The 18,810-nt window shown below is 42.7% G+C and overlaps 1 protein-coding gene across 1 annotated transcript in view; it reads left to right on the top strand.

Annotated features, from left to right (window-relative positions):
• Positions 1-4,319: 4,319 nt before the first annotated feature.
• Positions 4,320-18,810, top strand: part of FNBP1 (formin binding protein 1) — a 97,135-nt gene continuing 82,644 nt past the window's right edge. The window contains exon 1 of the mRNA XM_051636956.1: positions 4,320-4,546. Within this exon, the coding sequence (XP_051492916.1) occupies positions 4,523-4,546 (24 nt within the window). The 5' untranslated portion in view covers positions 4,320-4,522. The remainder of the gene's footprint in view (positions 4,547-18,810) is intronic.

Genomic DNA, 18,810 nt, shown 5'->3' with positions numbered 1-18,810 from the left:
CTTGGAACTCCAACATTCTGATTGTCCCTTTCAGTGGATGAAGTAACAGCTGTGCAAGCCTCTTCATCTAGAGCCAGTTAAGCAACTGGATTGGAACAAAGGAGTTGTAAAAACACAAGTGAGGGTAAATAGGCAGAAAAAAAATAGTCTTGAGCTTTATATTAGCAAAATTATATACAAGGTCTTTGTAAAGAAGTGATTCAGATGTTATTGTGTGTTACCTCTTACTGTTTTATCTACTCCTAGTTAATTAAATAAGTACAGAAATCTCGCTATCGGCCCAAGAAACAGGGACTGGTACCAGAAAAACATCTGAAAGCATGAAAAGAAAGGAATAAATCGGTTTTTCTAGCAGGATTCTCTCTCTGGGCAGTAACTCGTAGGTGCCACTAGATGTCCTGTCAGCATCAGGCCCTGCAGCGCAGGCAGCGACAGCCCGCGGGCTGGGGAGCCTTCGGGAATCCCAACATCGGGTCATTTCTTCTGAAAAGATAACTGATCCGGATAGGTATCTCGGAATTAATATTTGTAATGTTGTCATTAGTATAATTGCTGGGCACAGACCACCTGGAAAACCCTGGAGACTTTTGACTCCTGAGAAGGGGCAGCTTGCACCCACAGCTGCTACGCAGGCTTTCGTGCCTTGCTCCACGGCCAAGCGTCAGGCAGACTTCAGTGGTCAAACAGCATGAGGTTTTCCCCTGTCATTCTGGGAACTGGTTCAGCTGAAGAGCCTCTCTTCCTCTAAAGGTTCTTCCTAAAGGCAATCAAGGGTTTTTATGCCACAGACTAGAAACGAAAGATTTTTATTTTTCATAGAACTGTCCATCAGTTGGACATCCATTAGGATGTTGCATTAAGTTCCCTACTTACCTAGACTGAATGATCTAAACCATGGAATTGATAACGTTTGCTTTCTTTGGCTATGCATTTTTCTAGGAATTTGTATGCTAAGAAATGTCAGTTCTGAAATTTACATTCCTATCAACATGCAAAGTGGCTGCTCTTTGTAATGAAGATGCTGTAACAGGAGCTGTCGTCTTTACCTTGATACATTTTACTGCAGCTTCTAGACAAGATTTTCCCTGCTCTGAATGTGCTGTTCTTGGCATGTACAATTACTCTCAGCTGTGGTTAAACATATTTAGCCTGGATATCGTTTTCATTCACTCCCTCATTTTATTTTTCATGTGTATCTAAATATCTAATTAAAGCCCTTCACAGATTTTTCTTTTTTAAAGCATATCACGGGCAGCCTCTGAGATTGGGTGGGAGCAGCAGTGTCAGGACAATCTTGGCATGGGGACAGCCCACAGGTGGAGCAGATGATGTGTCAATTTGTGAAGCTATTCCATGAGCCAAGGTGGACTGGCAAGGGCTGGGATCAGCCAGGTGGGAGGCATCAAGAGGCTCTGGATCAGGCACAGCTGTGGCTGAGCCAGGAGCCCCTGCACCATCCCTCAGGCACAGCTTAAATCGGGCTCCCCAGTCCATGGGTGGAGGCCACAGGTGAGACTTGCGAGGGCCATTAAGGTGTATCAGGTCTTAATCAGGCCTTAATTAGGCCCCTCTGGGCCCTGACAGGGCATTTAAAGAGAAACAAGATCTCCTGCTGTGTGTCTAAATGATGTGTGTTGCAACAGCAGAAAGGAAACAGCTGTGATGTGATGGCCTTAGGGAAAGGTGTGTCCTCTTCCCTTCCTGGAGCTGTTTCAGTCCCAGTGTATAAGAGGTTACAAGCAACATCCACGTTCCTTCTCTTGGATGTAGATGATCCGAGTAGGATTATAAAACTAAAAGGGAAGCAGCTGCAAGGGTGATAACTCCAGGGGGGAAAGGTGGGTCCTCTTCCTCTTGTGTCCTACAAGCTAGAAATGCTTGTGTGTGTTCTGGAAGTTGTGATTTTTCTTGTTTTGCATGGGTAAACAAACACAGAGGAAAAGGATTAGATTGAGCTGTAGTTTAAGGATTTATTTTCTCTTCTTTAAATACTTTCTGAGTCGTTTAGCAGCTAATCTGGCTGTTTTCAAGGGGGATTCAGGTTTCCTAAACAATGTCCTGGCCTTCTAAAAAGGGAATTACTTGTAGTCGGGTTTAAGATCTACCTCTGGGAGTGAGCTGAATCATAACAATAGGAGAGGTAAACAGAGAATTTACAGGAATGGGCCGATATCTAGATAACAGATCTGCGTGGTTTGTTCCCAGTACAGCTGAGGGAAAACCCCCACTGTTTTCTCTTTTGCTCCGGTTGGGATTGTGCTAATTTAATAATGAAGCAATGGATGGTGTCATTTCTGAGTGTCATTCTGAACTACTCTTTTGAGGCTCAGACCTACCGAGCCTTCCAGCATCTTCTTCAACATAAAGAGTTCTTAATGCTCCCATCATTGTTAATTACATTGGTAATTAGGGACCAGCCAAGCCGCAGGCCCTGCTGTTTTGGGCACTGTACAACTGAAAGTAATAACCTAAGTGGCAGTCCCTGTCTTGGAGAGTTTCAGGGTAAACAACAAAGGCAGTCAATTATAGGAAAAATTCCTCTTCCAGAAACATACAGAGTTAGTTTTATTTTATTAGTGTTTGTCCTGAACCTCTGTCCACACAAATTTTAATCATTTTTGTAGGTTCTAGTGTACCATCATTACACAAAACTTGTATTTCTGGCCTTTATCTTTCTGTAACTCCTTAAGCATTTTTATCTTTCAGTACCGACAGGTTTCCCTGCCCATGCTGGTGTAACAGGTTTGCCCTGTTCCCCTCCCAGCTCTTTGTGCTAAACGAAATTCCACAGCAAATTTACCTCGGATGATACCAGTGCTGTTTTCTGTTTGGTCCCCGTGCATTCTTTTTAACCAAGTATGTCAGGATTAAGCTTTCAGAAAGTGGTGATGCAGCCACATTGTCTGGTTTTGTAATGTGTTCTGGATGGACCTTGGTCCAAGGACAGTGGGGTTTGGTGCCTCTTCCCTGAGAGGCTCTGGAAGCACAAACCCTTGGAAGATTGTGGTCGTGCTCTAGCCAGGCTGGAATATTTAAATATGTTGGCAGCAGCAGGAAGAAGTTCTCTGTGAAAGGAGCTGAGCAGCGTGTCTCTTGGTTGTTATGAAGTCAGTCCTTAAAAGTGATAACTTAATGATGAACAAAAGCCTTGCCTGATCCCTGCCTCCCTTCCAAGACATCTGTGTGAGGAGCAGGGTTCTACTCTGAGGTTCAAATCAATGCAACTGGGATAAAAAAAATTAAAGTGATTCAGTTATTAACATCACACTTGTCTTCATTGTTGTTCTGAACGTTGGAAGTGCTTTATAAGTTCTTCTTTTCTTGCCCTTTCTCATGTTGGGTGATAGCTGGTGAAAGAAGTGCATTCATCCAGATCAGATGGTGCTTTTAGCAACTGGTCAATCATCTGACATCAAAAGGATCCCCACCCTCTACAGGAAAACACCTTTTTCCCCAGGTGACCAAACGTGCTTCCCTTTTTTGCCCCCTATATAAATCTTCCATGAATAGATGCAGCAATGAATGTATCAATCTAAAGCTCTTTTCACATCTCTTGCAGTTTAAAAATAGAAATGTAAAATCAGATTAAGTGACACAGCTGAAAGAAACGCCGTTACAGAGGAAGGCGAGCACAAAATAAACCTTATTTCTCTGGCAAGGAGATGAGCCTTTTTCTGCAAGGGCTGCATCATTGCTACAATAACCCACATTTGTGCGAAGGCAGATAATTGGGGTGTTTTTCTCCTTGCTCGTTGAGTGTGTTGGTGACAGGTGGTGGAGTCAATACACCCAGATACGGGTTGTATTTGGGGGTGTGTGTATAGAGAGATAGATTTGAGTGGCTGAGTTTGAAGAGCTCAGTCCTTGCAGTCAGCTGGAAAGGCTGTGAGTTTCCTTCTTCTCTAGGGCGGGTTTCGCCCTTTCCAAATGGCCAAAACCAGGAACATTTGCTTAAAATAATCATAGCAATGATAATAATAATCCGTGAGCCGGCGGCAGCGCAGGGAGGGCGGGGATGAAGCGCCGGGGGCGGGCAGCGCCCACCTCACCCAGCCCGTACCTGCCCCGCCGCCTTCCCGTGCGGGGTCCGGACCGGGATGGGGTGGGGGGAGACCCGGGATTGGGGGGGGCAGAGCCGGGATTGGGGGGCAGAGCTGGGATTGGGGGGCAGAGCTGGGATCGGGGCCGCGCCGGGATCGGGGCCGCGCCTGCGCACTGCCACACACCCCCCCCCCCCCCCCCCGCGGCGTTCCGCGCCTGCGCAGTGCGGCCGAGCTGTCAATCGCCCCCCCCCGCCCTCCCCGCGCGGCGCCGCTCGGGCCATTTTGCGGCGCGATGAGGCGGGAGCGGCGCTGAAGCAGCGCGCGGCCCCGTCCCGCTCCCGTCCCGCTCCTCACCTCCCGCCCCTCCGCGCTGAGGGGGACACGAGGCAGAAGGAAAGACACCCCTCCCCGCCACACACACACACACACACACACCCACCCACCCCCTGAGCGCCGGCCCTGGGCGACGCGGCGGAGCCATGAGCTGGGGCACGGAGCTGTGGGTGAGTGAGGGAGGGAGGGACGGGGGGAGGTGGCGGGGTCGCCGTTGCGGCGGCTGCTGCGGGGGCCGCGCCTGCCCCGCGTCATAACGGGCCGTGCGGAGGGGCCGGGGGGGTCGGTGGAGCAGGGGGGGCTCCGGGCCGGGGGGGCTGCTCTCCCCGGGCCGGGTCTGTGTGTCTCTTTCCTTTCTGGAAAGTTTTGCGTGCAGCCTCCGCGTGGCGATCCCGGCGGGGACTCGTTAGTGGTGTTTATGTTGAATGATAAGTGCTCGGCGGCACAAAAGCTGTCGGCGGCTGCAGGGAGCGGAGGGGGATGTTTTCCAGCCGAGTCTGGGGTGGGTGCTGTGTGTGGCTCCTGCAAGAGGCTGCAGGGAGAGGCTCCGAGGTGGGTTTCTAGACCAGGAGGGTCCGATTTCAGGAGAGGGAAGGGAAGAGGAGCCAGATGATAACGTTTCCTCGCGCTGTCGTTCAGGGTTTTTCTCTCCGCGCTCCTTTCGGAGGAGGGAGGTTTTTATTAGAGGAGTTTTCTGTTGTATGTAAATAAGCACCTTTCAATGGTGGGGGAGGTTTTCAAGGCATTAAAGGTTGTTTTTGAAGTGAAACTGGAAAGTAGAAATGCGTTTGGTTTCCATGACGGGAAGATGCCGAACAGTGAAAAGGGATGAAAAGGGGGTAACAGCTCCTGGGAATGGTCCCTGGCTGATCTGAGCGAAGAAGGGTGGGCAAATAAAAGGAGCCTGGCAAAGGCAAGAGAGAGAAATACATATTCAATCACAAAGAGGACACGATGCAGCCATGTTTGGCAGCGTGATGGTGGAGCAAGGAGCCCAACCTGGGATTGAGGGCTCGCAGGGGGGGCAGCAGTGGGGAGAGGGGTGCTCCCTTCGGCCGTGGGACGTTAAAAATGCTCGGGAGGGAAAAGGAAAAACGGAAACGGTGTTTTGAATGGAGAAGTCAAGAATGAGTGGCAGGGGGTCATCTGGATTGCAGAGCACTGCAGGGTTTCGCTCCTGTGTTCCTCTCTTTGTGGCACTGGTAACCGGTGCAAGTTAAGATGTAAACATATTTAAGCGTTTAAACTGTCTCTGTATAGAAATGATGAATTTTGTTGTGCTAATTGCTGTCCTTTCTGGATGCATTACTGGCCTGTTCTGGCAGACAGTTGTCTTTTGCTGTGACATTGTATTCATATTATAGCCAGGTCTGATTAGAACTAGGCGGTAAATTAGGGAGCAAATACTTTCTGAGAGGTTATTGTGGTATGTTTGTGTATTCCGGAAAGAGAAGGGTGATACATACCGATGAAATATTGTAGTGATGCTATATTGATTCATCACTATATAAACAGCTCTGCTGCATGGGAGTGTTTATGGGAAGAACTGCAGTTGCCTTTTTTTTCTGCATCTTGGATGCTTTGGGGGGGAGATTAAATAGCTTAAGTGGAATTAAAGTAAGAGACAGTATAACCATTTTGACACAGGAAAATACTTTCTGATTTCTCAAGCTGGACTTAGTTATTTTTTTTTCGTTTTTAAAAGTGTGCAAGTGATACTGACATGTTTCTGCACAGGAACACTAGCTAGTACTAGAGTAGTGCTTAGAGATAGTTGTTTCTGTTTTAGGTAATCTTTTCAGGTGTGTATGCGGTCATATATTTGACTTCTGTAACACTTAAAAACGGCTTTAATATAATTTTCTTCAAAAAATATTTTTTGTTGTTGAAGTTACTGTCTTCAGCAACACTGAAGTGTTATTTTTCATGTCTTCAGTGTAGTACTTTGAGAAGCACAGCAGGTTAATGAAGAAGAGGGTTTGGACCAAGAGAGTAAATAATTATAGATACAGCATTGGCAGGAATTGTTTTATTTTAAATTGGGCAGAGGTTTGGAAACACATTGGCTTCCAGTGCTCTGGATATTTAGGTCAAAACACTGATTTCTCTCTCCGTGTTCTTGCTTTCACTGTGAAAGGAAACCACACAGACAACCTGTACTTAATATATGCTATCTCCTTTTGTTGATCATGACATGCTTTTTTAAAAAACAAAATTAAATTTCCACTTACCTTAGAATTTAGTATTTGTTAGAAGAACTCAGGGAATGGGTATTTAGGAGTAGGTGGTGTGAGCAACAAAAGCCTTGTCCACAACGTGGCTGGTATATGCTTTGATGCAATGATTTGATGGACTGAAAGTTGAAGCAGTAACAAATATTTGCAACTGTAGTTTAGGAATCTGAAATTTACTAGAAAGATTGGCCTTATTTGATCAGGCTTGACTTGCACCACGTATCCTTTAACGTGTTGATCTTCCCCACTAGCTGTGTGTTAGTGATTCACCCCTTTAAATGTAGCAAAGAAGAAGTAAAATTGAGCTTCCTCTTGCATCTAGAATGTTAATGTGCATGGATTTATGTAGAATTTCTGTTCATTAGTGGGGGGAAAAAAAGGCTGGTTGCAGAAAGCCTTGTACTTCAGAAGCAATAAAATCCCTTTGGCAACATGTGAGTTATTCCCAAGGCAGACTTCTAGCCTTGTGCTGTGATGTGAGTGTATTCTGTGCCTCTGGCTTGCAAATCCTATTGCAAAGTTCCTATTGATGTTTCACTTGAATCTAGACTTCTGAATTATATTTTAGGATTGGCCCTGTGAGTGTGAATGGACCCATAACCAGCAGAGGTACTAGTGCAGCATTTATATCCCAGATGAGATTAAATGGTGGGCATACTGGGATTATCTGGGGCCTCCAAGCAGTCTGGTGTTACAGAGCAAAACCTGAAGGTCTGGTGTTGCTGAGTTTCCTGTGTGTACACATGCTGTACAAGGCCACAGCTCTGTGCAGTCTATCCAACTCCTGCTGAGGTCTTTCTGCCATTATACTTGAAAGATGCAGGAGCTGGAGGAAGAAGCAGTGGATGAAGGACAAAAGCACAGTCTCAGGACCAAACCATTCTGTTTTTCATTCTAGTTCAAGAGTAGTGTTAAGAGGCAGGAGGGTATAGTAGGTAGTGATTTCATGTCTGATTCTTGAAATTGGCAGTGTTTTCTAAATACATAGTTAATGTAATAGTAAGTATAATGTATACTGGTGTACAGACTCAGTGTGTACCTTCAGTCAACTACACTTTGGGGGCAATAGGTTGCAAAAGCATACTCAGTTTTCTTTTACCCTTTTCCTCTCTTCACTAATGGGGAAGAATATAGAGCATGGCACATGCAGCTGTTCTGAAGAGTGCTCTAGCTAGTAAAATGCTACTGTGTGCTACACTTCCCATCAGTGTCCTTTTGTGTCCTACAAAGCCCTTGAATGAAGCAAGTGCTAGGAATTATGTAGCAAAGTGAGCTAAAACTAACCTCACCACTTTGGTGCTTTTCTTTTGAGTGGAAAAAGCTGTGGCTGCATGGTGGGTATATTGAAGGGAGTGAAGCCTCTTGATGATGAGGTTTTGGTACAGTATGTAGTTTTGGGGGAGCTACGTGTTAATTTGTGGTGAAGTGGTTCAGGAAAAATTCTGGCTCTGCCGAGCACTGTCACACAGCATGGCCAGTGCAAGTGGTAAAGTGATTAAATGTGGGAAGCTTCATCTTTCTGTTATGAATGTTTCAGAGGTGCAGGCGCTGTGGGTTTGTTGTTGGGGTTTTTTCCACATTTAGTGTGAAGTTTAAAAAAAGACTTGAGAAGCAAGTCGACTTAATCCAATTTTTCTTTGACCTTTGTGGAAATGAGTGTCTGCTTACAGCTGTCACTGTCCTTTCATCCTGTGAGAAGGTGAATATTTTGTATTTGCAAAGGACTTAATTTGCTGCCCTTACCCGAGGGGCTCTGTTGGCCAACTCCTCGTGTGACTCATACTTTGGGGACTGAGCCTTTTGTTTGTGGAGTGTTCCAAGTAGGCTTTAGTGTTGAAAAAATACCATTTATGCATATGGTTAATTTTGCCTTGTAAGGTTCATTGCACTTACAAACATGTGAATTGCTATTAAATATTTCATGGTTTAGAATATGAGTTTCAGTCATATTGTCTTAATGTACAGTATTAAAACAAGTGGATTATTTTAGACCATGTTATCTTAACTACCTCCTCATTGTCAGATGATAAACCCTAAGTGCAGCTCTGAGAACCTGAAGGCCCTACGTGCTCTCTGCGACTGGTTAATTGTTTAGTCTTTCTGTGCTCATGTCTGTATTTCATCAGCAGAATTTATATTGAAACAGCTGTGATCTTTGCATGTCTCAGATTTGCTTGAATGCAGTATTGTTCTTCAATAGTATTTATTAATGTATGGGTGTTGCATATAGTGGTGACTCACATCCATACACTGTCTGAGTACCTGGGTGATTCTGACCTTGGTGGCATTTCATGGTGGTGTTCCCTAGGCACAGTAGTCAAATGTGACCTTAAATGAAGGCTCTGCTCTTCTTCCTTGTGAAAGATCTGCAGAGCTGGATCTAGGTTTGATGCATTTATTGTTTTCTTAAGCCAAAATCCACTTTTATTGTGTTCACCATTATAGTTAATCAAATATAAATCTGTGTGTGTGTGTCATCCCACCCATCCTATTCTCACATTCCCTACCCCCCCTTTCTGCCAGTTCTTTGGTTTCAGGTGTTAACTCTCCAAGACTGAAAGGAAAAGGAGCTGGTTTCTGATGGGCCAAGGACACGGATGAAAAGGATTCAGTCTTGCAGGCTAACTCATAAGTGATTTAAATCACTCTGATTATGAGTTGTGAGTTTCCATTATGTGAGGTAGTGGCCCCTGCCTTCAGAGATGGGTGGTTGAATTGTTTGCAGGGTAGAAAATAATCTTCTCTAGCCATGGCAAATGCTCTTCTGAAAAGTCTGTGTTACTGTAAATTAGCTGTGAATTGTTGCAACTGATTTGGCATCATTCAGACAACTCCTAGAGACAGAGCATTGTTCCTGACTGGTTTTTCTTTGTAACGTTTTAGAACTTCTGGATATTTCAAAGAGGCTGGAATTTCACCCAAAACCATTATACACTCAGAGTAAGGCACTTTAAAAGCAAATACAGTGAGAGGTTAAAAACGAACAAGAAAAGCTGAGGTCAGGAATAAATGCATCATATTTATAATTCTGGCTTTGCTAAGGCTCTTAGTACAAGTTGTATCCAGAATGCTGGAGATGGGCACTTCAAAGCAAAATACGCTTTTCATTAACTTAAGTATTCTGCATAGTTATTTGGACAGTTTTGAGGTAGCAAAATTGTCTGACGTTAATATCTCCTTATTTCACAGTGGATCACTGGCTGGTTTTTAAGTGGTCAGCCTGTATAAGCAGATTACTGAGTGAGAAATTGGTCATAAACGTTGAGGTTTGGGCTGCTGCAGCCTGTATGTGCAGTTTAAAGTTCGTGCTGTCTTAGTTCTTCTCGTTAGTTTAAAAGTAATTGATTTTTAAGCTTGTGTGGGAGCTCCTCTGCTGCTCCAGGGGTGGGTAGGAGCACAAGGTGATGTGTGAGGTCCCTACATACACCCCTTGGTACCTGCAGGCACTGGGAGTAGAAGGACTCCCTTCTGGTACTTGAAGGAGCTGCTGGGTCTTTAGTCTATGAAAGTCCGAGTAATTTAGTTTACTTTAAGCTTTACTTTAAGCAAGAGGATTTCTATAATATTGTCACTAGCCTGTTCTTTCATTTCCTATTTCCTACCTATTCATTGTAGAAGGGGAGAGTCAGTCTTTCAGTGTGAGTCAAGACTGCAGAATATATTTTATTGTTTTTCTTCCAGTCACAGACTTTTCCCATTTGTATTGTGGCTGTTCAAGATCCCCCGCTTTTCTGAACCATATGGGAAGGCAGTCAAACATGAGACGATGTTTTTCTGGACTCTTTGCAGCTCATTAGTGTTACTCATGTTGTGAAACATTCTTTTAAAGCAGAATTTCAAAAGCCATGCTCCACATGAAGAGTAGGAGCCATTGCTGGACTGTAACATAATAACATGGTTTACATTATTGCCTTTGTTGATTGCTGGAAAGGTAACCTGCTAATTTTTGGAAATTCACTTTCATCCTGTTTGAAATAATGCTTCTGAGATTGGTTATACATGGAATCCAATCCAACCATCAAAATCCAGTGGTCTGAGTTTCCTTTGTGTTATATAAATATTTAGAATAACTTCCCCCTTCAGTATAATCATATGCTTTTTTGATGAAACTTCTCTTCCTCTTCCAACCCGTAGAAACTCTACTTTTCAGTTTCACTTTTTTTAAACAACTAAAACACTGTTTTTTCTTGTCATATTGAAGTCTTTGTTCTTCTTTTCAATCATTGGCTTCGGTCTAAAGTACTAACGGGGAAAAAGCAGTATATCTGTTCTATGTGTGCATATCTGTACACACATGTATGTACATAATGTGATGGTTTTATTCTTCTCAAGCAAGTGTGGTGGGGTGATTTGGATCCCTTTGGAATTTTTATATGACTGTTTTGCCTCTATGTTGTCATTTTGGCTCGGTTTATTAAAAATAGTTTGTTTGTATTATTCAGTGTTTCCATTTGCATCTAAAAAATGGTAGGACTAGATGGGTTTTCTAGATTACTTGTAACACAGAGCAGTGGAGTTAAAGTGCAAGAATGAAATGTTGCTTGCCTGGTGTTCACTGCTGGTCACTGAAGCAAATGTGCATGTTGCAAAGCACGTAAAGAAGCAGTTCTGTTGCAATGCTGTCCTTAATTTATTTGGGGAAGTGTCAGCCTAATTGGAAAAACAACCAAAAGAACAACAGCAATCCCCCAGACAGCCTCAAACTCAGTAAAGCAATCGAACTTGAAACAGAGTCTCTCGGGAATTAATGCCTGGTTGAAAAAGATGGTCCCCAGTGAGCTAGCAAGTCATCCAGATAGTCCTTAATCCTGAGGAAATGCCATATTGGATCATCATTCTTCTGGTTGTAGCTGAAATAATGTAGGTTTCTTACGTTAAGTATGTGTCATTCAGCCATATCTTGTTCAGTATTTTTCAAGCTTCTGCTCAGTGCCTAAAAAGATTTTAAAGCAAATCCTTGAATTCTGCCCTTCTAGTGAGGCCTGCATGAGTGCTGCTAGGAGCATTTGTGTGTCTGAAGAGGAAGGGCAGTCTGTAGTGTTTCTACTTACTCCTCTGTGAACAGCAGGTACAATTTCTCTCAAATTATTCTGTAGTTAAAAAACTTGTATTGCACTGAGTCTGTGGATTTGCAGATAAGAGTATTATCTTATGTGACAGATCATCTTGTGGAGATACTGCTTTTTGCAAACTGAAGTTCTGGTGGTCAGCTCCAGTTAGCTCTGAGAACTTGCTTCTTGATGCTTTGAAGAGTTTGCTGTCTCAGCCTATATTATAGACTCAGCTGGTAGCTCTTATGAAGGTTACTTAACACTTTCTGTTTAACTCACCTGTTTTCAGCTCCTTTTTTTTTCCCAAGTTGCCACACTCGGGCTGCGGTTTTAATTTTCTGTACTTGCCTCAGATTTTTTTGTATTTCAGATTATTCAGTTGTTACCAGGGCTGGTGTCTTGCACTTGCTAAACATGGTGCCTCTTCAGTTTTGGAAAGCTGTAGTGTTCCCATTCACTGGAGCAAGATTTTGAAATTTGGCAGAAAATTGCTGTTGATCAGGGATGTGCCTTCTGCTGTACTTGAAAATCTGCCCAAATTAGGCAAACTTGTAAGTATTTGGAAGAAAAGCACCACTTTGCAAGTATTTGATGAATATATTAGTGCTGAAATCCTCAGAAGTTCCAGTGTGTGCTGGGTACGTTTTGGCCTTGAAGGGTTTTTTGTGGGACAAGATGATGCAGTCACCCACAGAATAACTGAACGTGCCTTAGTCCAGTCCTTGCAAGAGTGCACCCAGACTTTCCATTCCCTGGCTGCTCAAGGCCAAGGTGGAGTAAGGCAGCCCCTGCTGGTCTCTGACTCTATTATTGGCACCCAGTGATGTGGAGGAGGAAAGTGGCTAGAACACAGTCCTGCACCAGTGGGGTCTGGGCTGTGTTTAGGGGGGATAACGTGGGTCAGCAAGGTGGGAGAAGCTGCACTACAGCTGGGAGGGGAAGGAGATGAAAGGCATGGCTGCACCCAGTGGCACTAAAGGTCCATCTGACTACTTATGCGTCCTGGATGGTACCAAACTGGTTGTTCTTTTGTTATGAACTGGGTCTTCTCTTGTTCCCCCAAGGGTAAGGAATGGGGTGTGAGATGCCGTGGTCAGAAAGGAAACTAGCTGATTCATGAGACGAGATGTGGTGGGGAAGAAGTAGAGCTTGGACTAGGGCCTAAAACCAGTAACTCGGAGCTTCTTGTCTAGAAACTGCTCTGTGATTAGAGTGCCAAGAGTGATGGGAATGGGGTTGTTTGAGGAGACACAACTTGAATTGGCTGTTCTGATAGTGAACTTGGGGAGGATCAGAGAACCAGGACTAACTGGGCAAGGGAAACAGCAGAACGGAGCTGAGGAGTAGAAAGGGAGTTTAAATAGAAAAGACAAGGAACCAGTAGCAAGGAAGCAGCTGGGATAAAGAGCATGTGGGGAGAGCAGGTTGGATGCTGGGTAGGACAGGTGGAATTGTGACTTGCTGTCAGACAGGATGTGCAATGGGTTTAGTGCATTAGGAACAGCAAGTCAAGAGTTTGACAGGATCAGGAGAAAGTGTAGGGAGTGCAAAAGGGGAAAGAAGAAACATGAGGCAAAGTACAAAGATTAGATACTAAACCAGAAATGTTGTGAAGGAACCTAACTCCTCTTTTGCATGCTTGGCTTTGTAGCATTGCTATTTTTGTGTTGGTTTTGTCGTTGTTTTTTTCCATAGAATATTTTAGAGTCAACTTACTGGTTTGAATGTATGTGTTGATTCCTGTGTTTGTATTTTGCATCTTTACTCACTGTGGAAGGCTGTTTGACCCCATCCCCAAATGAGAGCTTTTTCTAGAAGTGTGTGCCTTGCTGCTCATCCATGCATTCTGTGCAGAGAGCTTTGAGGAAGTGTTTAGAAAATATTCTCTAAATGCATTTTAAGCCTGTTTTTTACTCTGCATTATGCTTTCTTTTTTGAAGAGATAAATGCTTTAACACATTTATCTTGTATTTACAAAGGGAGAAAATGATTGGCATGCAGCAGTGAGTGAATGGAAGTGTGTTTTTTCAAAAGTTAAATGGGGAAGGGAAATATTTCTTGCTCTCTTGAGGGCTTTCAGTCTGTCAGATGTAGGTCTTGTAGGAGTGGCATTCATTAAAAATCTGTAAGCAGGGTTTTGCTGTAGTAAAACAAAAACTGGCCATGGATGAACTGGGAGAGCTGTGTTAGAGCACTACATAAATTTTTTTTCCACCTCTCCTGCCTATCTCTCCCAAGTGTAAGAGTCTGAGATTGAGATACTCTTGCATGTTGTCCCTGGAAAAGCATAACAATAAAGGGTGTGAGAAAAGGGTTGTGTGTGCTGGTCAAGAGCCTTTGTTCTTACAGTTCTTTGGAGTTGTGAAACATTTGTTTCATAGAGGGTTCTTTTTGGCCTATGTTTGCAACTTAACATGTAAAAGCTGGAAAACTGTTGCAAAGCTTTACTTCAGTTTTTTTGCATGCTAAAAAACGCTGTATATATTGGTTAGTAGCTTCTTTGCTGTTTTGCTCAAAGGTGCTGTCATCAGCTGGTCAGAAAGGCTGAGGGACAGCCAGGCTGTCCACAGGGAGCAGGGCATTCCATGCTTAAAGATGAAACCCAAGTTGTAGGCTGAGCAAATGCACCAGCCTATCCTGTAGGTAAGGAGAGTAAGTATCACATGACATGTGTGACTTGGCTCCTATTTAGATCAGTGCCCTGGAGATTTACAGCCTTATTTTTGGAATGGGGGGGGATAGCTAGGTTTCAACTCTATTTAAAGAGAAAAATAATGCTTCTCTGGCTCTGTGGCTGCCTGCGATCTTCTGAGATGCAATCAAGTAGCCCAGGAAACAACCCTGGAAGTGTAGAAGCATTTATGCATTCCTGGTAAAGCACAGTATGAGCTGTGAGCATCTCTGCAGCTTCTCTTCTCGATAATTGTGGGCTGCTTTCTCTTTTTGCATTGTGGCTTTTGATCTGTTCTCTTGTCTACATCATCCTTATACCTGTATTATGTATAAAATTGTTGAAAGTTCCCTTTCCAGAGGTTCAGTATGATTGACACAAAGCTATCTTGAAATAAGAAAGCTGTAATTGATGAAAGAATGCAATTTTAACAGGAAATGTGCTGTTATGGAACACATGCACCTAATTTAGGCATCTTTGGAGACTGAGATCTGCATAGTTTTTGATGCTTTTTGAAAATACTTAGTCTGGAATAGAAAGCTCACATATCATAGTGCCAACATTTAATGTTTGTGGGAGTGTGTTGAATTGCTCCAGCCAGCAAAAGCCTTTGCTGAGCTAAACAGCACAAATATAAATATTTCACTCAGTTATTAGCAGCTGAGTTGAAGTACTTCATGGTTACATGACAAAGCAGTGCACTCCATTCACACACAGGTCAGGAGACCTTTTTTTCTGTAGGATATCTGTTTTCATGCTTGTGATTATAGACATTTGTATTGACTTGAATCTGTCGTTAGCTTGGTATAATTATCTTTTGTGGTTTGCTGGTGGGTTAATCCCTAGGAACAAAAACATCTGGGATATTGAAAGAACAGTAAAAAGGTAGAACCCGTGCTGCTTGAGGAGTTGAACAAGTAAAGTGTCAAAATAGTGGAAAATCAGAACCTGTTTTATAATTAGGATGCAAGGATTAAGTGCTTCTTTCTTTCTTTCTTCATGGTACATCACATGTGGTGTTTGGAAGCTGCTGGTCACTGGAGCAATATTGATTTCTCTCTGGGGGCAAGGCATTCATCTAACCCTCGCAGCAGGGGGTGAGTTGGATTCCTTAATCAGAATGGCAACAATCCATCCTGGAGCTTCCTCAAGGTATTAGGGCTAAATTAAACAGTCTGGGACTAATGTATAAGCCATAATGCACTTCAAGAAGCTTTCTTGGATAAGGGGAATTTTGAAAATAATCAGAAGATGAACCTGAAACTAAAAGAAGAAAAGCCACAGGCAGAAATCACCCTTAAAAAGATGTACTACAATAGTTGGGTTTGTGTTGTACATTGCTCAAGACTCAGATTCTCTTAGGCAAGAAAAGAAAAAAATGCACAAACTACATAGCTCTGTTCATGGCATTGCATTTATAACTTGTCTTCTTTGTGCATGTGTTCCACAGCCATTCAAAAAATAGCCATCACAAATGTTATATTAGTAGAATTAAGCATCTTAAAGCCAGGAACCATTTTTTAACAACAGTCACTACTGAGCATGTGTCAGATCCCCTGCATATTGTGTTATGTCCTAATTTTGCAGAAATTTAAAATTGTGTTTATTAGTGTGCATTTACAGCATCTGCAATTATGCATTAATTTCTTGAGGATTAAAAATGTCATGATTGCATTCAACTTTTCTGAAAATCCTTCCATTAACTTGGATCAGGAATGAAATAGAATAGAGCTTTAGTTTATAACAAGTGCTTATAAGCAAGAATTAACTAGAATGTGTCAGTAACCTTGCTGGATGTGCTTATTGATCATGATGAATATCATTCATATACAGGTGTTATAAAAAAAAATGGGGTAGATTCCATGTTTCTTCAGTCTTTCTTTAGTAGTTTGTCCACCTCAGCCTGCACACTGAGTCAACTAAAGAATAATTTTCCTTTTATAGAATATTTGCATCCTTCTCCTAAGAGAATAAACATATTGTAGAAGGCCTGAAGACTTTATAAAAAAGCTGGAATGTTTTAGAGTGACTGTTTATGTCTGTGAAGACACAGTGAATGTCACAGGTAGAAACTGGTAGATGCTGTCATCTTAAAGACCTCTGACTTCAAAGTGCTCTGACAGAATATTCTACCGTAACATAAACTTGCTTGGTCCTACCAGTTCATGGCCCAAACTGCATTATGTGGGAAGATGGGTTTAAACTTCAAGGTTTTTGAAAAATAAGCTCTTACTTTCTTGGCTGTGAGCAGTAGCAGTTTCAAGTCAACCCTTGGACCAACTTCCAAAGACTATTTTAGGTGGAAGATATTGTCATTATAACAACTGAAGAGCACTGCCTGACCTCGCTGTCCTTGCTGTGGGAGAGGATGTTCTTGTTAAGTTGAGAGATTCCCTTTTTTTCTGACACCCTCTGTGTACATAGGTAAGGATTCATTTGTTTTCCTCTTTCCTCCTCCTTTGTATCAGTGTCAGTCAGAGGTCAAGCTCGCTTTCTTTCCCTGCTTGGCAGATAAAGCATCTCGTAAATTCAAGTCAATATCCTCTTTCATATTTTTTAGATGATTCAACTGCTCATCAAGCAAATGGTCTATCCCTGTGTTGTAAAATAGTTGGGGAGTCATGGGACGTTCAGGGAACTGTGCCCAGAAGCTCCAGTTGCTGTATGAAGACCAGTAGATCTGATCCATCCAAGTCAAAGGTTGGACAGGAGGTTCCTGTTTGTTCTTCAGGCAAAGACATTTCTTCTGTGTTTGAGTGATCTTTAATTCAACAGACAAAGCTGCAGCAGTGTCATGGATGAAAGCTGAAGGGAGCAAAGGATAGATACAAGAAAGGGGAAGAGGAGGAAGGCTGGCACATTATTATTTTTAATAGTGGGAGTTGATGCAGATTGCCAAGGGGACTAATAGACTTTGTCAGGAGGAGTAGCTGTATCTTGAGATTAGAGTCTCCCAGTCCACTGTAAGCTTTGGGGATCCTTGTGCCAGGAGTCACATGGAATTGCTGCAGCAGTTGCCCTTCAGCTGGGGACTTTTCTGCTGGCAAAGTATACAACAACCTGATGTATAAATGAGATTATATATGTTAACGTAACATCTGTGTTTTGAAACACTTGATTTACAGTTTGTAAACAATGTGATTTTCTTCAGCCTACATAGAAAAGTACAATGGAATTATAAAAATGACAAGAAACCAGAGATGTGAAATGTCCATATACTTGGAGGGATTTTATCTATTGGCCTTGCTTAAATTACAGCCCTCTCATTTTAGAGAGAGGATATACTCATAAAATTTATTTTGCCACTGCTTCTAACATGAAGCCCTTGTGATAAAGCTTCATCTCACAGAGCACTTGCACGGGTGTAGCGTGTTGCTTGGCCCATTTGTCTTTATTAGTGCACCTGTTATTTTACAAATAGCTTGCATTTGGTGCATTGTTCACCTAAACAATGCTTTATGAAGGACTGAACCTTATTCTTCAGCCCTTACCCAGATGAGTAATTTCAATTATTTCATTGCAGGTAAGAGCTGAAGCCCTGGGCTTTTTATTTATGCAGCTGTTGCCTCTCTCTGCATTATGGGTCTTCAGCTTTTTTGTTGAGGTTAATAAGAAATTCAGATCATTGTGCTTAATTTAGTAATGCTGACTCTGCTCTCTGAACATCTGTCACTCTGTTTGCATCCATGTCTCTGCACAGCAGGGCAATGTTCAGAGCCTTTGGTGTCGTTTCAGGCACTTGTTTGTTGTTTTGTTTTAAAGCATTTGTATGTCTAGTATCGAGGCTAAGAAATTTTTCTCTATGTGCAGATGCCTTAAACTTTAATCTTGAGCTCTGGTAAATTGTCTTTTTCTTGATGTTCTGCAGCAGGACCAGTTGTTTTGTTACTATTATGTCATCTTCTGCTGTCTCCCCATGTATTTTTCCATGAGTAGATAATTTATTCTCAAAGACACTGCTCTTTTTTTCTCTCTTGCATAACTCATGCACTCCTGTCACCTGTCACTTCAGAATTTGCAACGTATGTTTCAAAAAATGTCCACTGAAGTGCAGTGTGAGAACCTCTTGCTGGCCTGAGTGCCAACTCAGCAAGTGTCATGTTTAATGCAGGAAGGTGTCTTATAGATTCATGGAATGCAACAAGTGTCAGAGAAGCAGCAAGTAACTTACCCTGATCATAAGACTCCAAAGCACTGGACAGAGACTCGCTGGTGGTATGTTGCTGTTTTAATATAATGGCGAAACTTGATAAAAAAAAAAACTTTTAGAAAGTTGTTTTGAAGTGGGGAGTTTCTCCAGGTTGTGTTTGCTCTGATGAAATGTAGTATCCAAAGCCAACAGCTCTTACACAGAAACTGAGAACTTTGTTTTTAATAGCATTTAGCTTGAAAGCAGAAGATCTAATACCACCTCATGCCAGTAATAAATTATTTAGGAATGCATCTAGCAAGACTTCTGTGGAGTGCCTCAGTGTAAT

This window comes from Apus apus, chromosome 19 (assembly GCF_020740795.1).
Source record: "Apus apus isolate bApuApu2 chromosome 19, bApuApu2.pri.cur, whole genome shotgun sequence".
Taxonomy (NCBI): domain Eukaryota; kingdom Metazoa; phylum Chordata; class Aves; order Apodiformes; family Apodidae; genus Apus; species Apus apus.
The sequence above is the reverse complement of the archived record's forward strand: the minus strand, read 5'-3'. Positions and strand labels throughout refer to the sequence as shown.